The 17,962-nt window shown below is 32.8% G+C and overlaps 1 protein-coding gene across 1 annotated transcript in view; it reads right to left on the bottom strand.

The window, feature by feature from the left end:
* Window positions 1-189: 189 nt before the first annotated feature.
* Window positions 190-17,962, bottom strand: part of LOC136025146 (protein TAPT1 homolog) — a 62,592-nt gene continuing 44,819 nt past the window's right edge. Inside the window, exons 5-9 of the mRNA XM_065700895.1 lie at window positions 17,629-17,862; window positions 15,608-15,758; window positions 11,785-11,954; window positions 5,979-6,447; window positions 190-2,290 (exon numbers count right to left, since the gene is read on the bottom strand). Coding sequence (XP_065556967.1) covers window positions 2,097-2,290; window positions 5,979-6,447; window positions 11,785-11,954; window positions 15,608-15,758; window positions 17,629-17,862 — 1,218 coding nt within the window. The 3' untranslated portion in view covers window positions 190-2,096. The remainder of the gene's footprint in view (window positions 2,291-5,978; window positions 6,448-11,784; window positions 11,955-15,607; window positions 15,759-17,628; window positions 17,863-17,962) is intronic.

Raw genomic sequence — 17,962 nt, 5'->3', positions numbered from 1 at the left:
ACGAAACATTTTTTTCTTACAGTTTTCTTTTTAATTAAAAAATTCACTATTGTACAACTAAAGCTGTACTACCCAGAGCAACTACTAGAATTGCGTCGTTCGTCTTCTATTCTATGACGCATATTTTAACAATAAAACAATGAACTGAGCCCTACCCCCCTCCTACTTTCTCAGAAATGATAACATCAATAAAAGAAGAGATAATATCTTATATTTCTTTTCCAATATTATATTCAAGCATATATAAAATCATACAAGATCTAATTGAGAATAAAACAAGAGTCGTATTCAATCACAAACAATTTCACAAAAAAATAATTTTCGCTTCCTAAACAGGCATATCTTAGCTCCCTAATTTCACACAATAAAATTTGTGTTTTATTCATTTTTTATTTGATTCAGTTTTATTTTTATTCAGTTTTATTTATTTTTATCCAGTTTTATTTATTTTATTCAGTTTTTTATTTGTGTTTTATTCATTTTTATTTGAGAGAGTTCACTCTCTCAAATAAAAATTATTAAGATAACGCGCATACAAAAGCCTTTTTCTTTTATCTTTAACCTATCCAAAGAAGCAACACAAATATATTAATTCCTCCAAATACCCACAAAATTATAATGAATTAGGATCCTAAGTTGTCTCCCAACATTAAGCATTAGAGCTGACTTTTTTCACAATATTGCTCAGAAAATACACGTAGCACCGACATCTCTTATGATTAGAGAGTTAAGGCTAGGGGTGAGGGTAGCCAACCAAACTACAGGTCCTTGCTTTAACAAAATGTTATTCGACCCTTACCTATTAGTATTAACTGCTAAAAAATATTGTGTTTAACTATCATCTTCAATTTCTAAGGAAAATACCAATATGAGATCACAGTCACTCTCAAACAAAACTATATTAAAGCACCCCTTCCGACCCCAAAATTTGATTACAATACAATTTTTACAACTGAAAACCATTCTTAGACTAGACAAACTTGAAAAGAGCAACAAAGAAAACTTTTCTACTAAACGGCCAGAAGAACAGCATATTTTTCTAAGCAAAATCAGCCAAAAAACGGACAAAATAACAAAAAGCATAAATACAATTTGTACCAGAATAATGTCTAAATATATATTATTCGAATAAACTTAGACTACTAAGAATTCAACCTAAAGACCAAAAATTATGCCAACAGTTGCTTTACTATAGTCAATTTCTGTTCTATGCTTGCATATTAAGAAGCACCCTTGGTTAAGTCATTGACGATACATTTTTTGAAATGTTTTTAATGTCTTTCAAGACTGGTTTTCTTCGACGAATCTCTTTTTCGTGATAATCAGTTTACATCATTATTTTATTTTTAGTAATGCATTTATTTTTCTCCTAGGCCTGATAAGCTTATCTAAGTTTACTTTCGATTTTATGAAACAGCTAATTTTGTTCTAGCCCTGATTACTCAGTTACTTTTTAAAATCTTTATTTTTCATGAATTTTATTGCTTATCCCTGAATCTCCTAATGAACCTGCCTTATTAAAAAGACAGAATACATTTCCTAATAATGGTGGGGGAAAGGAGAGCTGACAGAATTGATGTGCATAACGGTACTGGAATGAAGCCAATTAGATGGTTTAAGCTGAAGTTGTCACAGCTAATCTCCAAGGAAAAATGTTTTTATGAAAAGCCAAGAAAATTTTGCGATTATTCCTTTGGCTTTGCAATTTCAAGGAACGGAAAGAGCGGGCTTTAGAGATATAATGTCAAGCACACGTGCACTCTAAAAAGACTTGAGACTATCTTCATAAATTACTTCATTTTTATTTACAGACCCATAACTTCACAAAACTGGTTTTCAAAACTTTTTCTTATTTTGGTTTGGCAGGTTACAAAAAATGTTTAAATTTTTATTGCCGTTATTTCAATTTGGTATATCTGATATATCTATATTTAATACGTTAGAAATGTCCACTATTTGATATATATATTTAATTGGTATATATGAGTATCTCATATATGATCTATATATTTCAAATGATATATTTTTATATATCTACCTTAAAATTTTATAAATTTATGCTTAATTCAAATTAGGCAAATGGATTCTTAATCTTGTTAGTGTGAATGATCTATAGTTTGCGCCCTAATTTCTGCAGTAAAAGAAGGCATTGAGATTTCATCCGAATTTGACGACAAGTCACTTGTATCGGTGCAATTTGCTGTAATCGAACTATGGAGTTGAACACTACCCAGGTCAACGGTGCTGTTGTAAAACATCGGTTTTGAGCTTGTGTCTTTATCTAAATGACCTGCAAAAGAAAAACGAAATAAGAGGAATTTAGCAGCGGTGCCAACCTAGTATGACTCAATTCTAGTCTTTTAGGTACAAAGTAAAAAATCCAAGAAATACAGATGATCCTTCTAACCCTCGTATCAAGGTGGCACAAATCCGATTTCTTAGTCAGTAAAAAATCCCAGAATTAAAGACGACCTTTCTAACCGTCGCATCGAGGAAGCACAAACATGATTTATCAGCCATTAAAAAAATCCTAGAAATAAATATGATCCTTCTTAGCCATGTATCGAGGACACACAAAACTTCGTGTCTTGAGATCTGAGTTCTGAGTTCTTTATTTAACATTAAAATCCATAAACAAAAAAATTACTTCAAGACAATCTCCCCCATAAGGCTCCATGGCCGGGAAAGAACAGGGGAGAAAAAAATACCAACATCAAAAATTATAAACAAAAACCAAAAATTGAGTCGCCCACCTTAATAATCTCCAAAAAATGACAAGCTAGGCAGGGAGTAGCACATGATTTCACCAACTCAATTAAATATCCAACTCATTCAAGAGACATCAACTCCAAGGGAAACCGGAATAAAAAATAAAGACAAAAAAAAAACAAAAAACAAACAAACAAAATTAATTACTAGCTAGAAAATCTCTAACATAATTTTTGAACATACCAAACGAGTGGCAGCTTCGTACGAACTCTGGGAGCGTGTTCCAGATCCTGTTGCAAGCTGTCAGAGGGTTGAAGTCAGACCTCACTGACGGTGTGTGAAGAACCAGTAAATTGTTGGAACTGCGGAGATGATAAGTCGATTGATCAGAAACAAAAGATATATTATTACATAGGACAGCAGGAAGATGGCCAGGCAACTGTAAAAAACGAAAGAAGAACAAGAAAGAAAATAGAGAGATTTCAAATCAAGCAAGGGTTTAAGTGAAAAACGGTTAGTTTCCTGAATAAGAGTCCTTGCTTTATCATAAAGTTTTGAAAGTGGCTTCAGAGACGAGGGAAAAGTTGACATCCAAATAACAGAACAATATGAAACATAAGACTGAACTAGGCTGCAGAACAAGAGTCTAAGAATCGACCCTGGAAATATATATTTGAGCTTTCTAAGGATTCCAAGACTCCTGGAGACTTTCATTTTAATCAGGTCAATATGATACTTGAACGAAAGATTTTCGTCAAGCAAGATGCCTAGGAATCGAACGTAACGATCCTTAGGTCTACTTAGAGAACCTCTTGATACATTTATTTCATTTAAATCAGGGCAAGCCTTTGAGACTCTGGAGAAAATGAGAAAACATGACTTTTCGACATTTAAGGCAAGATAATTTACATCAAACCACTGGATAACTCTTTCAAAAAGGGCTATCATCCTTGAACGAAGATCAGACTCAGTTCTACCAGTTGTGCCAAGAGTACTGTCATCAGCAAAAGCAATAAGTGTATCCAGTAAGGACAAACTCTTGTCACAGCTAGTAACGGACACTGGTTGACAAAGACGACAGCAAATGGTAAAAGATAGAAAGCAGAATCTCAAATACTCCACTTTTATCATAGAAGTCTTGTTGTTGTAAATATGCTTCAATTTAGTTTCACCTGAGTTGAAGTTATATTGATGTATAATTGCTGAAACTGTGGAACTATCAAAATAATTATTAGGTCCAATTAGCCCAGATTACGTAGTAGAAGTTTATTTTTCGGTTGGGGCATTTGAAAGTAGAGAATAGAGAGAAGGGCAAAACCGAAATAATAGCAAAAGCGGGTTTGCTATGTAGAAATTCCAGAACAACAGGAAATGAATTCATGAGGTTTTGGGAGTGAGTTAATGTATCCATAGAATTGGACAACTCATTTGAACCAGTAGCCTTTGAGCTTTACTAACAGTACTTAACTTATATATTATTTCAAATATTAGTAACTGATCACAGAATAAGAAATCGGGGAGAGAGCTGATTCTCGTATTTTTGGAATTACTAGACCCTTCCCCATCAACAACTCTCTGACCCCCCCTCTAGGTCAGACCCATGTAATATTAATAATCATGCTTTAGTCTAATCGAGTTACTAAATCTAGATCCTTAGAGCAGATCATTCGACTTCCCAACAAGAGGCTCTGATACCCCAAAAAAGTGCATTTTAGTCCAAATCTCTCTGAATATTCTGTAGGGAGGGGCTCCTTGACCAATCATGACGTGACTAAGGAGTCCCTTCGTCAACCCTGTATGCAAGCATTATTATAGCTTTATATTCTGTCGATCTGGGCTAGTAGCTTTAGTTTCTTCTTTGCTTTTTAATTCGGCACTCTTTTAGCATGGTTAGTTTTGGTTCTCTTACCCTATTTTCTACATTAGTTTTTTCACTTTTTCCTCTTTTAGTTCTGCGCTCAAAAGAGACCATGATTACGAAGCTTGGGTTTTACCTTCCTAAGAAAAACAAAATTATAATTTGGCTACGGACAAGAGCACAGTCTCAACTTTCATGAGAGAGCAGAAAAGAAAAATAATAAAGATGTCATAAGACAAAGTTCAGGTGAGGAACGTACACAAATTTCAGGGTACTTTTTATTCAAATAGTAAAATAAAACTTCTATTTTTATCACACATCCCTCTCCTCCCCTACCCAAAAAAATGTTTTAAAAGGTTTACGAGCGAGCCTGATTCAAGCCTTTGTGTTCTTTTGATGCTTCTTTAATATTTTCTAAGAGTACAATTATAACAATGACTCTTTTAATTCTACCAGTTTTGCTAGTGCCAGTTGTGCAATGGATGAAAACGGTCCACTGGTGTCAGTTTACGGAAATTTAGAGAGGGAAATTTAGAATTTGGAAATTTCATTTTCCAAATGAAAGGGGAATTTGTCAGTTTTTTTTCAATGAAAATACCGAAAAAAGGGTGTTTTAATGAAAACATCCCAAGAAATGGTAATTTTCAAAATCTAATTGGTGGGACACATGTCCCTATTCATTTTGAGAATAAGATGATATTTCAAAAAAATATGAAAAAGTAACTACAATACCTAATATGAAATTTAAAATACTTATAGTAGAAATTAGAATTAGAAAATATCAGTTTGAAATATTTTCCCGATAAATTTACTAGTCCCAATAGATTCTCTCGACCCCTTCCCCCTAGAACTGAGAAATATTAAAAAAAAACACCATTTCGGGACATTTTTCATCGAAAAAACCTTTTTTTGGCTTTTTTAGTGCAAAAATTTAAAAACATGACAATATTCATTCCTCCCTAGATTTTGGAAAAGACAACATCTTTTGTAAAATATGCCCAAGAAAATATATAGAACAAATAATACCCAAAAAGTGCCAAACAATACATAATATAATATAAATAGACTGCTTTTAAATACTTAATTTTACTGCTTTCTGACTGTTGCGTTCCAATAAAGATAAGACTGTTCCACCGAGATTCTGAGCAATTAAAAGAAAAAATTAAAACAACAGAAAATCTAAAAGAAATATACGAGTTAATGTACTAGAGACATTACAGAAATGCCTAAAGAATTTACTCAGAAAATGTTTAACGTTTGTAATCTCTCAAGTTAAATAACAGCAAGTTAAATATTCGACATAGAATTGTATTTACACGAACTTCCAGTTTGAACTGAATTGTAAGCCTGAATTGCTATTTAAAAAACAGGGTATGAAAAAATTTGAATGAATCATACAAAAAAAGGTTACCAGGCAAATCGTCACCGTTCCCGTCAACTGAAACAGCACGTTCATCATAGATAGTGACTTTACGTCGCCTCACTGGACTCTGAGAAAGACTTCGACCTTTTGGACTCCTCGGAATAACGTCACAAGTAGCTTCTGCAGGCAACGAGCACACACTTTTACTCCGTAGTTTGAGACCAATTAAAGCGTCTCTTTCAACTTCATCTATTAGAATCTCAGTTTCCTGTTTGCTTTTATTGAAGCCTTTGGCTTTTTGATGATCATCTATCAATTCACATGCACTTCCAAGAAATAGAACACTGCTCAACACTTTTACTGAAAAGAAGGCGAGCCAGAGGAAGAACGAAACGATCAAATCGGAAACTTCTGTCCATCTGGTTGCTTGTAGTATAATTCTGATTACGAGCACAGAGAGCGGAATAGGAGTAAAACCCATTCTTCGGGCTACGATATCCGAGTGATCTGTATGAGCCTGTAATAAAATTCAGCTTCAATAAAAAAAATTCCTATTAGTGTAATAATTCAAGATCAAACAATATCCAGGCAAGTAGATTAATTTGAAAAAAAAAAACAAAAACAAAGTTTATTTACAAAAAAAAAAACAAAAAAAAAAACAAAAAGCTGGCTTGCCTAAAAAGTGAAACAACTTATACAAGAATAAAAACAACATCCAGTTCGATACAATATAATACGTACTGAAGCACAAAAATACACCACATTCTTCTTTAACCCGTTGCTATTTTAATAAATTAGAATAATAAACACTTCAACAACTATTGGACGTATTAAAATTTGAATATTCCAATTTCCAAGGAAGGGCTATTAGCACAATTTTTTTCTTTTTTTTTACTTTGATTTAGGGCAAATTATTTTGAAATCTATTAGATCTCAATGTACAAACAGGAAAACACTTTATTCGGTAAAATATTTTCAAGCTCTTTGGCGGCTCTATTGCTCCAATCAGCATTTTAGCCTTGAAGCAACTAGAAGAACCTGGATCAAAAAATTAAACATTTAAAAAATAAGTTCTTCCACCTGAAAGTAAAGAGCAACATTTAAACTCAAACATCAGAAATTATTCCATATATGTAGGGGTTGCCCCCTCCTCAATTCCTTGCTGTTTACTGTAAAGTTTTATGTACTTTGAAAAAAGCTTTCTATTTTAAATAAACAACCCTTGTGTTTCAGGAGTCGTTCTTTAAAAATTGGGACAAACAGTCAGACTTTAGCGTAAAGAGCAAGGTATTGAGGAGAGGGACAATCCCTTCATATACGGAATAATTTCTGTTCGTTTTGAAATTTAATATTGCTCCTTACATTCACTAGAAAACATTAGTGTTTTTTTAAATTTAATTTCTGATCGTTTTTCAAATAATGCCAGTAAACCTGGCTCATCCTTCATGAAAAATTACGGCCTCTAACGGGACAATCTTCCATAGAAAGTTCTTCTCGCGCAAAAACCGCCCCTTTCCCTCTAAAATTCCTTCCGGAAAATTTCATCCTCGCCGAGAATTCTCCCCTCCCCTCCATAAAACTCAGCCTTAAAAATTCTCTTTAGCATGCTTTCATTTGAAAAAGATTCCTCCGAGAAATCCCTCCTTCCTCGGCAATTATTTCCCAGAAATCCAAAAACGCTGAAAATTTCATCCAGATAATTCACCCAGAACATCTCCACGTACAAAATTTCGAGACAAAGAGAAAGTAAGACAAATAAAAAGAATTTCGTATAGGAATTCTGTCAAATCCTCTCAGTGTAAAATTTACCTTGAAAAGTTCACCCTCGGAAATTTCCTTCCACATAGAAAAAGATCTCCATGGAAAACCACCCAAAAATAACACACACACCCCCAAAGAAAAAAAAAGTCTGTATACTTGCCAATAACAAATACTATACGTAAACATTGGTCAAATTTTATAACTTAAAGACCTATCCCCAGGAGTAGGAAGAGGTCAAGCTTTTTCCAAAGACACAATTTTGTGACTTTTTAACTAAGCTGAAAAAAATGGCAATCTCAAAATTTTGATCGGATTATTTTTGGGAAAAAATACACGTAGGAGGGGAGCGTGTTGCCCTTCAATCTTTTTGGTCACTTAGAAAGGACACTAGAACTTTTAATTTCCGTTCAAATGAGCCTCCTCCCGATGTTTTAGGACCAATGATTCGTTAAGATCACCCCTGAAAAAAATCGATATTTTGTTGATAGAAATTTGAAACCTCTACATTTGGGCTTTTATGGATGGCACTAAGTTTAATGAATCTAATATATTTCGAATCAACATAATAAGCCAATTCTTTTCATATATTTACTAATATCAAAATCCCACTTTTTAGAGTTTCGGTTACTATTGACCAGTGTCGCTCCTCACTTACAGTTCGTTGCCACGAACTGTGTGATAGTACTAGCCTTTTCAGATCGCCTCTTGTTTTCAATAGTGCAATTCATGGTTTACATGATCATAAAGTCACGTATGAAGACTTCATACGTCATTTTTTTCACAGATTGCCTTGCTGTGCTAATGCTGAAATGTAACTTATTTTTCATTTGCCATCCTTTTACCTGCTCCATATTGCCTCCAGTGGTTTCCTGTGGGGAAAACTAGCTTCATCTAGTAATTAAATAAAAAAACAAGTTTTTTTTAACTGAAAGTAAGGGGCGACATTAAACTTAAAACGAACAGAAATTACTCCGTATACGAAAGGGGCTTTTCCTCCTCAGCGCCTCGCTCTTTACGTTAAAGTTTGACTCTTTCTCTTAACTCTACTTTTTAAAACAGTAAAAAACTTACTGTTGTATAGATCTTGTATTCAATTTCTCAACGTTTTTGAATTAATGCATGTTTTGATTTTGGCTCTCCGCACATAAAGAATTAAAACGATATTTGCATATTAATTTTTTTGGTTAATGGCTTTCTCAAAGTTTTAAACGGAAGATTTTGAGAAAAAGGGAGGGGGAAGGAGGCCAAGGTGCCCTCCAATATTTGATTACTTGAAAAGGAAGCTAGAACTTTTAATTTTTTACAAACATTTTCATTAGTAAAAAAAAATATACGTAACTTAAATAACGAACTTCTATATTTGTATGTTTTTAAGAGAAATATGAGAGGGTTCACACCCTCGTCAATACTTCGCTCTTTACATTAAGCTTAAATTGTGTCCCAATTCCTTAAGAGTGACCCCTGAATCAGAAAAGCCGTAGAATAAATAGTTGAAATTACTAAGAACATCTTAGCGCAAAGAGCGAGGTATTACGAGGAGGTGAACCCCTCATATGCGTAATAATTTCTGCTCGTTTTAAGTTTTAATGCTGCTCCTTACTTTCAGTTGAAAAAACGTTTCATATTTTATTTTTTCATTGTTTCTTTAAATAATGCTAGAAAATCCTGCGCCGCCTTCATTGAAATTTTCTTCCCCCATGACAAATTCCTCCATGGAAAGATCCCCCCCTCCTCAACATCTCCCCCCCTTCAAACCAAAAATTCCCCTGAAAACGTCTGTGCACTTCCCAATAGCCATTACTATATGTAAACACTGGTCAAAGCTAGTAACTTACAGCCCCTCCCACAAGGACTGTGAGGGAGTAAGTCGTCCCCAAAGACAGATATTAGGTTTTTCGACTATGGTGAATACAATGGCTATCTCAGAATTTTGATCTGGCGACTTTGGGGGAAAATGAGCGAGGGTGCCCTCCAATTTTTTGGTCACTTAAAAAGGGCACTAGAGCTTTTAATTTACATTAGAATGAGCTCTCACACAACATTCTAGGACCACTGAGTCGATATGATCACCTCTGGGAACAAAAAAAAAAAAAATAAATAAAAACAAACAAATGAAAACGAATCCGTGATCTGTCTTCTGGCAAAAAATTTGAAATTCCACATTTTTGTAGATAGGAGCTTGAAACTTCTACATTAGGGTCCTCCGATAGGCTGAATCTGACGATGTGATTTTCGTAAGGATTGTAAGACTTTTAGGGGGTGTTTCCCCCTATTTTCTAAAATAAGGCAAATTTTCTCAGGCTCGTAACTTTTGATGGGTAACACTAAACTTGATGGAACTTATAAATTTAAAATCAGCATTAAAATGCAATCCTTTTATGTAATTATTGGCATCAAAATTTTTAGAGTTTTAGAAAATGGAAAATTTTTTCCATTTTTTAGAGTTTCGGTTACTATTGAGCCAAGTCTCTCCTTACAACAGTTCGTTACCACTAGCTGTTTGATGAGCTGATTGCTGCTTTATGTACTTAGATTTAAGGCGCTTCACTCCCAATTGGGTTAAAGTTGTACGAGCCTTTTGGAACTAGTCAATCTATGGGTGTGTTCTGTTGTCTCCAAATAAGGGCACACATATTCATGAGAAATAACAAAAGATTGCTTAAATTGCAAGGTTTATTTAGCCCATTTATTTTCCATACATTTGAAAGTACTGAACTGAAATTTGCTAACGTAAAAAATAAAAATTTCTAAGACTTTGAGACCTAATTATCTTTTGTATATATATATATATATATATATATATATATATATATATATATATATATATATATATATATATATATATATATATATATATATTTAGGTTTATTTAGGCCATTATTTTCCATACATTTGAAAGTACTGAACTGAAATTTGCTAACGTAAAAAATAAAAATTTCTAAGACTTTGAGACCTAATTATCTTTTGTATATATATATATATATATATATATATATATATATATATATATATATATATATATATATATATATATATATATATATACATATATATATATATATATATATATATATATATATATATATATATATATATATATATATATATATATATATATATATATATATATATATATATAAATTTCTAAGACTTTGAGACCTAATTATCTTTTGTATATATATATATATATATATATATATATATATATATATATATATATATATATATATATATATATATATATATATATATATATATATATATATATATTATATAGCTGGTTATATATTTAGGTTTATAAATTGCAAGGTTTATTTAGCCCATTTATTTTCCATACATTTGAAAGTACTGAACTGAAATTTGCTAACGTAAAAAATAAAAATTTCTAAGACTTTGAGACCTAATTATCTTTTGTATATATATAGACCTATATATATATATATATATATATATATATATATATATATATATATATATATATATATATATATATATATATATATATATATATATATATATATATATATATATATATATATATATAGATATATATATATATATATTATATAGCTGGGTCTCGGCGGTGATTCCTCGACACGCCTTCTTTTTTTACTATCTCTGTCAGCTGCAATATCTTTTTTTTTGGCATCTCTGTCCAGCTAGTATATATATATATATATATATATATATATATATATATATATATATATATATATATATATATATATATATATATATATATATATATATATATATATATATATATATATATATATATATATATATATATAAGAGCACTAGAACTATTTTTAATTAATGAAATGTGTCCTCCTTCAACTTTCCATGATCATCGATCATATGTGATGAGGTATGGGGGATAAATGCATTAGAGACACATCGCTCTTACTAAGCAAAAACTAGTAGGTATGAGCTGTGTACTAAGTGTGTACGATGATAAAAGCGTATGATACAGCGAGTACGATATAAGCTGTGTACTTGATAAACTACGCGCTTCTATTAGCCAGATAATACTAACAGCTGTTCAGTATGTGAAATAATTAACTAATACAAAACTGTACATAAAAAAACTTACAAACTTCTGCTTTGTGTCAGCTAAGTCATAAGCGAGACTTGTGGTAAAATCCTTGTATACATCGATTGGTATGTCATTGAACCGAGTTATAAAAGCATGTTTGACCCAATCAATTATGAGCTCTGCCAATAAAACTGTAATACAATCAGGAAACAGAATCCAGAAACGATCTAAAAGACAGCATAACATATTATTATTATTTATCTTTCACCCACACTTTACGGCAGCAAAATTCATGGATTAAGACCAAAAAAAAATCGAAAAACAGAGAGACAAAAATCACAACTGAATAAACTTAAAGAAGCGGTGATGCAGATAAATACGAACGCAGGCTGTGGTTGAGAGCTTTCTTCAATACATTTGAACCGATTAACGTCAACAGTTAGTTTGTTTTTGTTGCTTACATCATTTTGGCTGCCAATTATCCCGCAGCCGATATTCCATGCGGCAGCAGATATAACTCGTCAACTGACGCCTAGATTAAGCTTTCTAATCGATAAGAGCTCTCCTGGTGTACACAATCGATGTGACAACAGTTACCAGTTATTCTTTTCATTTCAACTCTGGCATAGATGGTAGTTCAGTTCCCTCATAAGGAAGACACACATGTTGTTGTTGCATATCGACTTAGCTACCACACTTCTGAAGCGACTTCGGGGGATTTTACAGTGCTGTTGATAGAAATTGAGGTCCTTGTGGCAAATTTACCTAACGCTCAAATGCAGCTGTTTGAGTCTTTGGGACAAATAGAACAAACATACTCAACTATTGGTCTAATCCTGAGCATAATTGCAGATTAGAGCTATATGGAAAAAGCTTCCATTATGTTTCGATTACAACATGCAACACAGGTAGTACGGTAATATTGCAGTTTTTATTTATTAAAAACTTCCACGTGCTAAAAAACAAAGAAGCATACTTGGGTATATTACGTATATATTTTCCAATCATTCTGGTTTCAAGACTACATGTAAACAGCTGAAAAAATTAACGTTAATTATTAAAAACAACAGAAGACCCAGAATAGATCTCTGTGGAACGCTAATGCTATAAATAGATATCAAATTCAAAAGAAATATCTATTTCAACCATAATTTTCTGAACAGAAGGGTATGATAATATCTCTCCGAATGCTCCACAATTTTTAATTTATCAGAAACAATTCAGCAATTAAAATATATCAAATGATTGTTTTTTGTCAGATATTAGACACTTCTTTTTATTTTCTAGCTTTGGAGCTACAATAAAACTTAAAAAAAATAATCTATTTATCTACTTATTATATAATGAACTACTTAGAAAATGATAAAAGACAATTGTAAGACTATAAAATTAAAAAAAAACAATAACAATAATGTAATTATTCATTTCAGTTTTAGCTTCTTTATTATAGAGGAACAACTCGAGCAATTTTCATGCATCAGAAAACAAACATGTAGAAATATATAAATTTAATATATGCAACAACAACTGAAAAATCACATCAGCAATGCTTCTCGATATATATTCAAATCTAATCAAATGCTTAGAATTATCATTCGTTTTTAACTTGCAATTATATTTTATCAGAAAAAAGATGTTTGGTGGCAAATCAACTTAAATTTTGGGAAGAAGAATGTATTCTTTAAATGATATATTTTCTGACTGCATGACTGCCATTGATAATTCAACAATATCATAAGACTCACTTGCAAAAGATCCCGAGGTTTCACTATTTATTAATTTCGCTATTAAGAGCATAACAAAAAAATTACTTGATGATGTATTTATGGGCTTTTCATTAACTATCTAAAAAAATCATCTAGAAAAGCTTCATTTAACCCTAAATATGAAAGCCATGTTTCAAAAAAGAAGATTTTATTTCTTCTTCACTACTTCTTAACTCACGATAGTTCCAAACTTTTTCTCAAAACTTTTGTAATCACTTTTTCTCAATATTTCTTAAAAGAACTACTTTTGTGATGCACTAAAATTACTTGGAATATCTCCATTCTGACACACAAATTTACCCCCTAAAGCAATATTTAAGATAAACTTTTTTTTACAAACTCTTTCAGTCTAGATGAGGTCATATCCCTAAAACATTTAAGAATTGTTTTATTCTTTTCTGTTTCTCTTTTCCTTGGATGATCGTATGTGATCACTAGTAGTGACTAGTGGTCAATATTGATGTAGGCTTCTTCGATTTACATTATTATATAGCTGTTACTTTTTCAATAAGGAAAAAGAAGCTCATTGTTCTGCGTGCCTAGGGCCCTCTTAGGCCAAGAATGTTAATCTTGACATAGTATACACAGAATTTAGGCTATGCATAATCTTAAATACGAACAATCTATAAAAAAGAATGTAATTCAAAAGATTTTTAACATCATATTAAAACCTAAAATACCAACCTGAAAAGAGTATTGACAAACGCTTTTGAGAAGGCTATACTATTCCGCTAAGGCTCCCTGTAATTGTTTCTCCTTAATTTACCGTCCCTGCAACGCATTGGTGATGCAAAGAAAAATGTAGAATTGCATTGCAAGTTTGAAAAAAGCGTTCCACGGCGCACAATTACGCTGACGTACAAAAGAACATTAGGCGAGTCCTGACCTGGGTTAGCAGTTGCCTACTTATAAAGAAGTTTCTACTGGTCTTTGCAAGTTTTAGTGAGCCCCTGATAGTATCTGCTTCGACAAGGACCTTTTACGTCTTACAGATTATGGAGTTCCATGACTCTTTCAACCACGGAACGTTTTCAACAAATATACCATTTTTAAATTTTTATGGAGGACTATTTTCAATGGAGGACACAGAGAAAAACGATTTTTCACTTTCTTTCTTTTACGATATGAATTTTTATAATCAAAATTATGCTTCCTTTTGGTCTACCCTTGAACGCTTGTCGTAAATGCGCACCCTCCGAAATTAAGAATAATTATAAACAGTCTGAGACTATGAGGCCAAGGTATTTTATCGGGTATATCCACATGGAGTGAAACTTTGCAAGAAGGGCATAATGCCCGGTAAAATAAAAAAATTTAAACGGGACGGAAGAAGGGAAACACTAGAAAGATAGAAGAAAGATAAGATAGAAAGAAAGATTTAATGTGCTTTCATCAACAAAATTTATCAACTTCTTTTTTCCGGGAATTCGGTGACATAAACGTAGGCCTTTTCACCAGCAGTTTCCTTGGGCCTTTTCATCATTGCCACCAGCAAAGGTTTCATCATATCTGTTTTTAGTTCATATCTGGGTTTCTATTATTTCTAATATTGTCAGATATATCTTGTATTTATTTAGGTAAAAAATTTATGAAGATGCATTACTGATCCAACTTACTTTTGAGGCATTCACTTAGTTGTAAAAGGAAAGCTCTATTTTCGAGAAATTTTTCCATTAAACTCAACCAACTAGAAAAGGCTTTTTATCACAAACACGGTTTTAAAAGTCAAGAAGATTACCTCAGTGCTAAGCAAAAGGCAAAACTGAGGTTCGGGGAAAAATTCCCTTTCAGAATTTGAGACTCTTCGATATGACGCACACAATACGGAGAGGGAGAGAAATAAAAAGTGAAACCTACCTGTAAACACGTATTCTTTCAATAGGGCTTCCTAGACCACCTTGATGGTCTTAAATATGTTGTGCAATTCGGGGGTGTTACTCATTTTTTTTTTATTAGGGATTCCCTTTAAGAATAAAAAAGAGCTAAATGATCTGGTACAAAAAAAGAAGTAGAGTTTGTGACTCAATTTGGCTTGTGACTGGCTCATTTGAAAAAAAAAAAAAAAAAAAAAAAAAAAAAAAAAAAAAAAAAAAAAAAAAAAAAAAAAGCTCTACCTTCTTTCCAAGCATACTCTCGCATAGTTTGAATCACAACCATTGACAGCAAAATAAAAAGGTGGAAACGTTCTCGAATATCAGCACACGATAGTTGGAACAAATTATTTTTCTCAAACTTCTTGAAGACACTTCCTTTCAGCTCCACAAACTACCAAAGAAATAATAATCTAAGCTATAATCCATAATCTATAATATTCTATAATCTATAAGCTATAAGAAACAATATAAGCTATAATTCAGCAACAATCACATACAATTTAAACAATCGAAAGTTAGACACTCTACGAGAGGGTTTACTATGATAAAGACTTTTTGGGCCGTTACGAATTATCTGTGGCAACACTTACTTACTTTGGTCCTGGCCATCTCTGTTGGATATTTTGGGTCACTCCTCCTGCAAGCTCATGCGTAAGGGGTCAGTACATTACTGGACCATTCCTCTCCACCATATTGCAGAGGCTGCGGTCCATAAATCTTGATTCTCTCTCTTGCCACAATTATCCTCCTATAGAAGATCCTTCCAAAATGGTGTTCTGCTAAACCATGCTATTTAACACATTGTTGGGAGAAGGTTTTTAACTTACGGAAGGTGTCCACATGCCTTTGGGGCCTGTTGAGTGTACATGCGAAGACCGTTCTTCTTCGTCCGCTTGTATTTACGACACCCAGGCGAGAATGCCCCATTTCCTATTATGGACCCCAAAGAATTCCCCCCCAGGTCCAAACATTCTCAATGAAAGTAACCTACATTTCTGAAAGGCATTCCCCTAGCCTCTACCTGGGGACGCGCTGAATGGCCCGAGAATGTCCCTACTGAGAAGGTGACTCAGTAGGAGCCTACTGAGGTGATGGTAAGGCCAGATTCTAGACAATATTCCAATTAGAAACGACTGTACGATCTATCCAAGCACTCATCCATTTCACAATCTGCCTTGAAACTGTTACATATATTAATACTTAATAGACAATTGGACTTGCTGAAATGTTGACCGAAATTGCCAGTGGGCATGAGGTACAACGTGATTGAATCAAGCGAAGTTTTAATTTTGCCATCAGGGTGCTACCTCTAGTCTAAAAGAGATTGCGTTCTTGTCAGTGAAAGTTCCAGGGATCTCTGCAATACGTGGCTTACCTAGGAAAACGGTAAGAACAAATACAAACGATGACAGAGTTTTCCACTTTCATCCAAGATATTTACGTTTAAGATGCAGCCACTTATATAGTTTCCGAAGTTCCATTTCTTATGAAACTATTCATGAATCTGCTCAAAACGCGGACTTCGGTAGCTTTGTAAGAAGGGTGAAAAGAGTCAGATGAAAAAGAGGACATATACATAACTAAGACTAAGCGATTAATAGGTTTGTTTGGTCATTAGCATAGCAATAAAGTAATCAAGGAAATACAAAGAAAAATAGAGACTTTCAAGGAACCAAGTGACAGATAAAGTATTCACTAAAAAATACATATATACACACATATAGAATAATGCATAAAAAAACTAACAATTTGCATGGAGTCATTACAAAGCTATGGTCATGTGGTAGTACTTTACGTGTAATTATTAAGGAATAAAGTAATAAATCGAAATCACTATTCATACCTGATCACAAAAGTGAAGATTACAAGAGAAGATTGGAGTAGTACATACGAAAATAAATGAAATTTAGTCTTTTGGTTGTACTAAAATATCCTAAACTTAAAAAAATTAATAATATTAGGTAAGATAGAACCCAGCCAAACCAAACAATATGTTTCCTTTACGTTTTTTTTATCTCAATATCATAAAAAAAGAAAAAACAACAAAAATTACGAATAGGTCTAAAAAAATAGAGAAGGAACGGGGATGAATTGTGTTTGTTTCTGCTAATTGAAAATCAAAATGCTCAAACGAAGGAAAGTAATGCTGCCTCCTGTACTGTCTACTAAAAATCAAGAGCAACCTTAAGACAATGAATTCTCTTACAGTTTTCACACATCTGCCGATTAGTCAATTAAACTGAAAAAAAATAGCTACTTACATTGTTAGACAGCATAATGGTCAGCAGGGCTTTATTTCGAGAGTTCATAGCCACGCTTAAGGTAGTAGCCTGACAGAGTATAAGCATCGTATGAAAGACTATGTATACAAAGGCCAAGATGAAATGAGGAATCACTCCCAAGTGCTCGCGTTTTCTGCCTCGAGGCTCCGTGGCCGTCCAAAATAGAGCATCAACAATGTCTTGCCCAAAGACTGAACAGAGTCTATCAGCAACCTAAAACACCAACAACTTTTTCATTTATGTTAGTACATTTATTCTCCATTTTTCTTTTTGAGAAACGTTGTTTAATGTACATTATAAAGAAATTTAAGAT

Source organism: Artemia franciscana, chromosome 3 (genome assembly GCF_032884065.1).
Source record: "Artemia franciscana chromosome 3, ASM3288406v1, whole genome shotgun sequence".
NCBI classification, from domain to species: Eukaryota; Metazoa; Arthropoda; class Branchiopoda; order Anostraca; family Artemiidae; genus Artemia; species Artemia franciscana.
The sequence above is the reverse complement of the archived record's forward strand: the minus strand, read 5'-3'. Positions and strand labels throughout refer to the sequence as shown.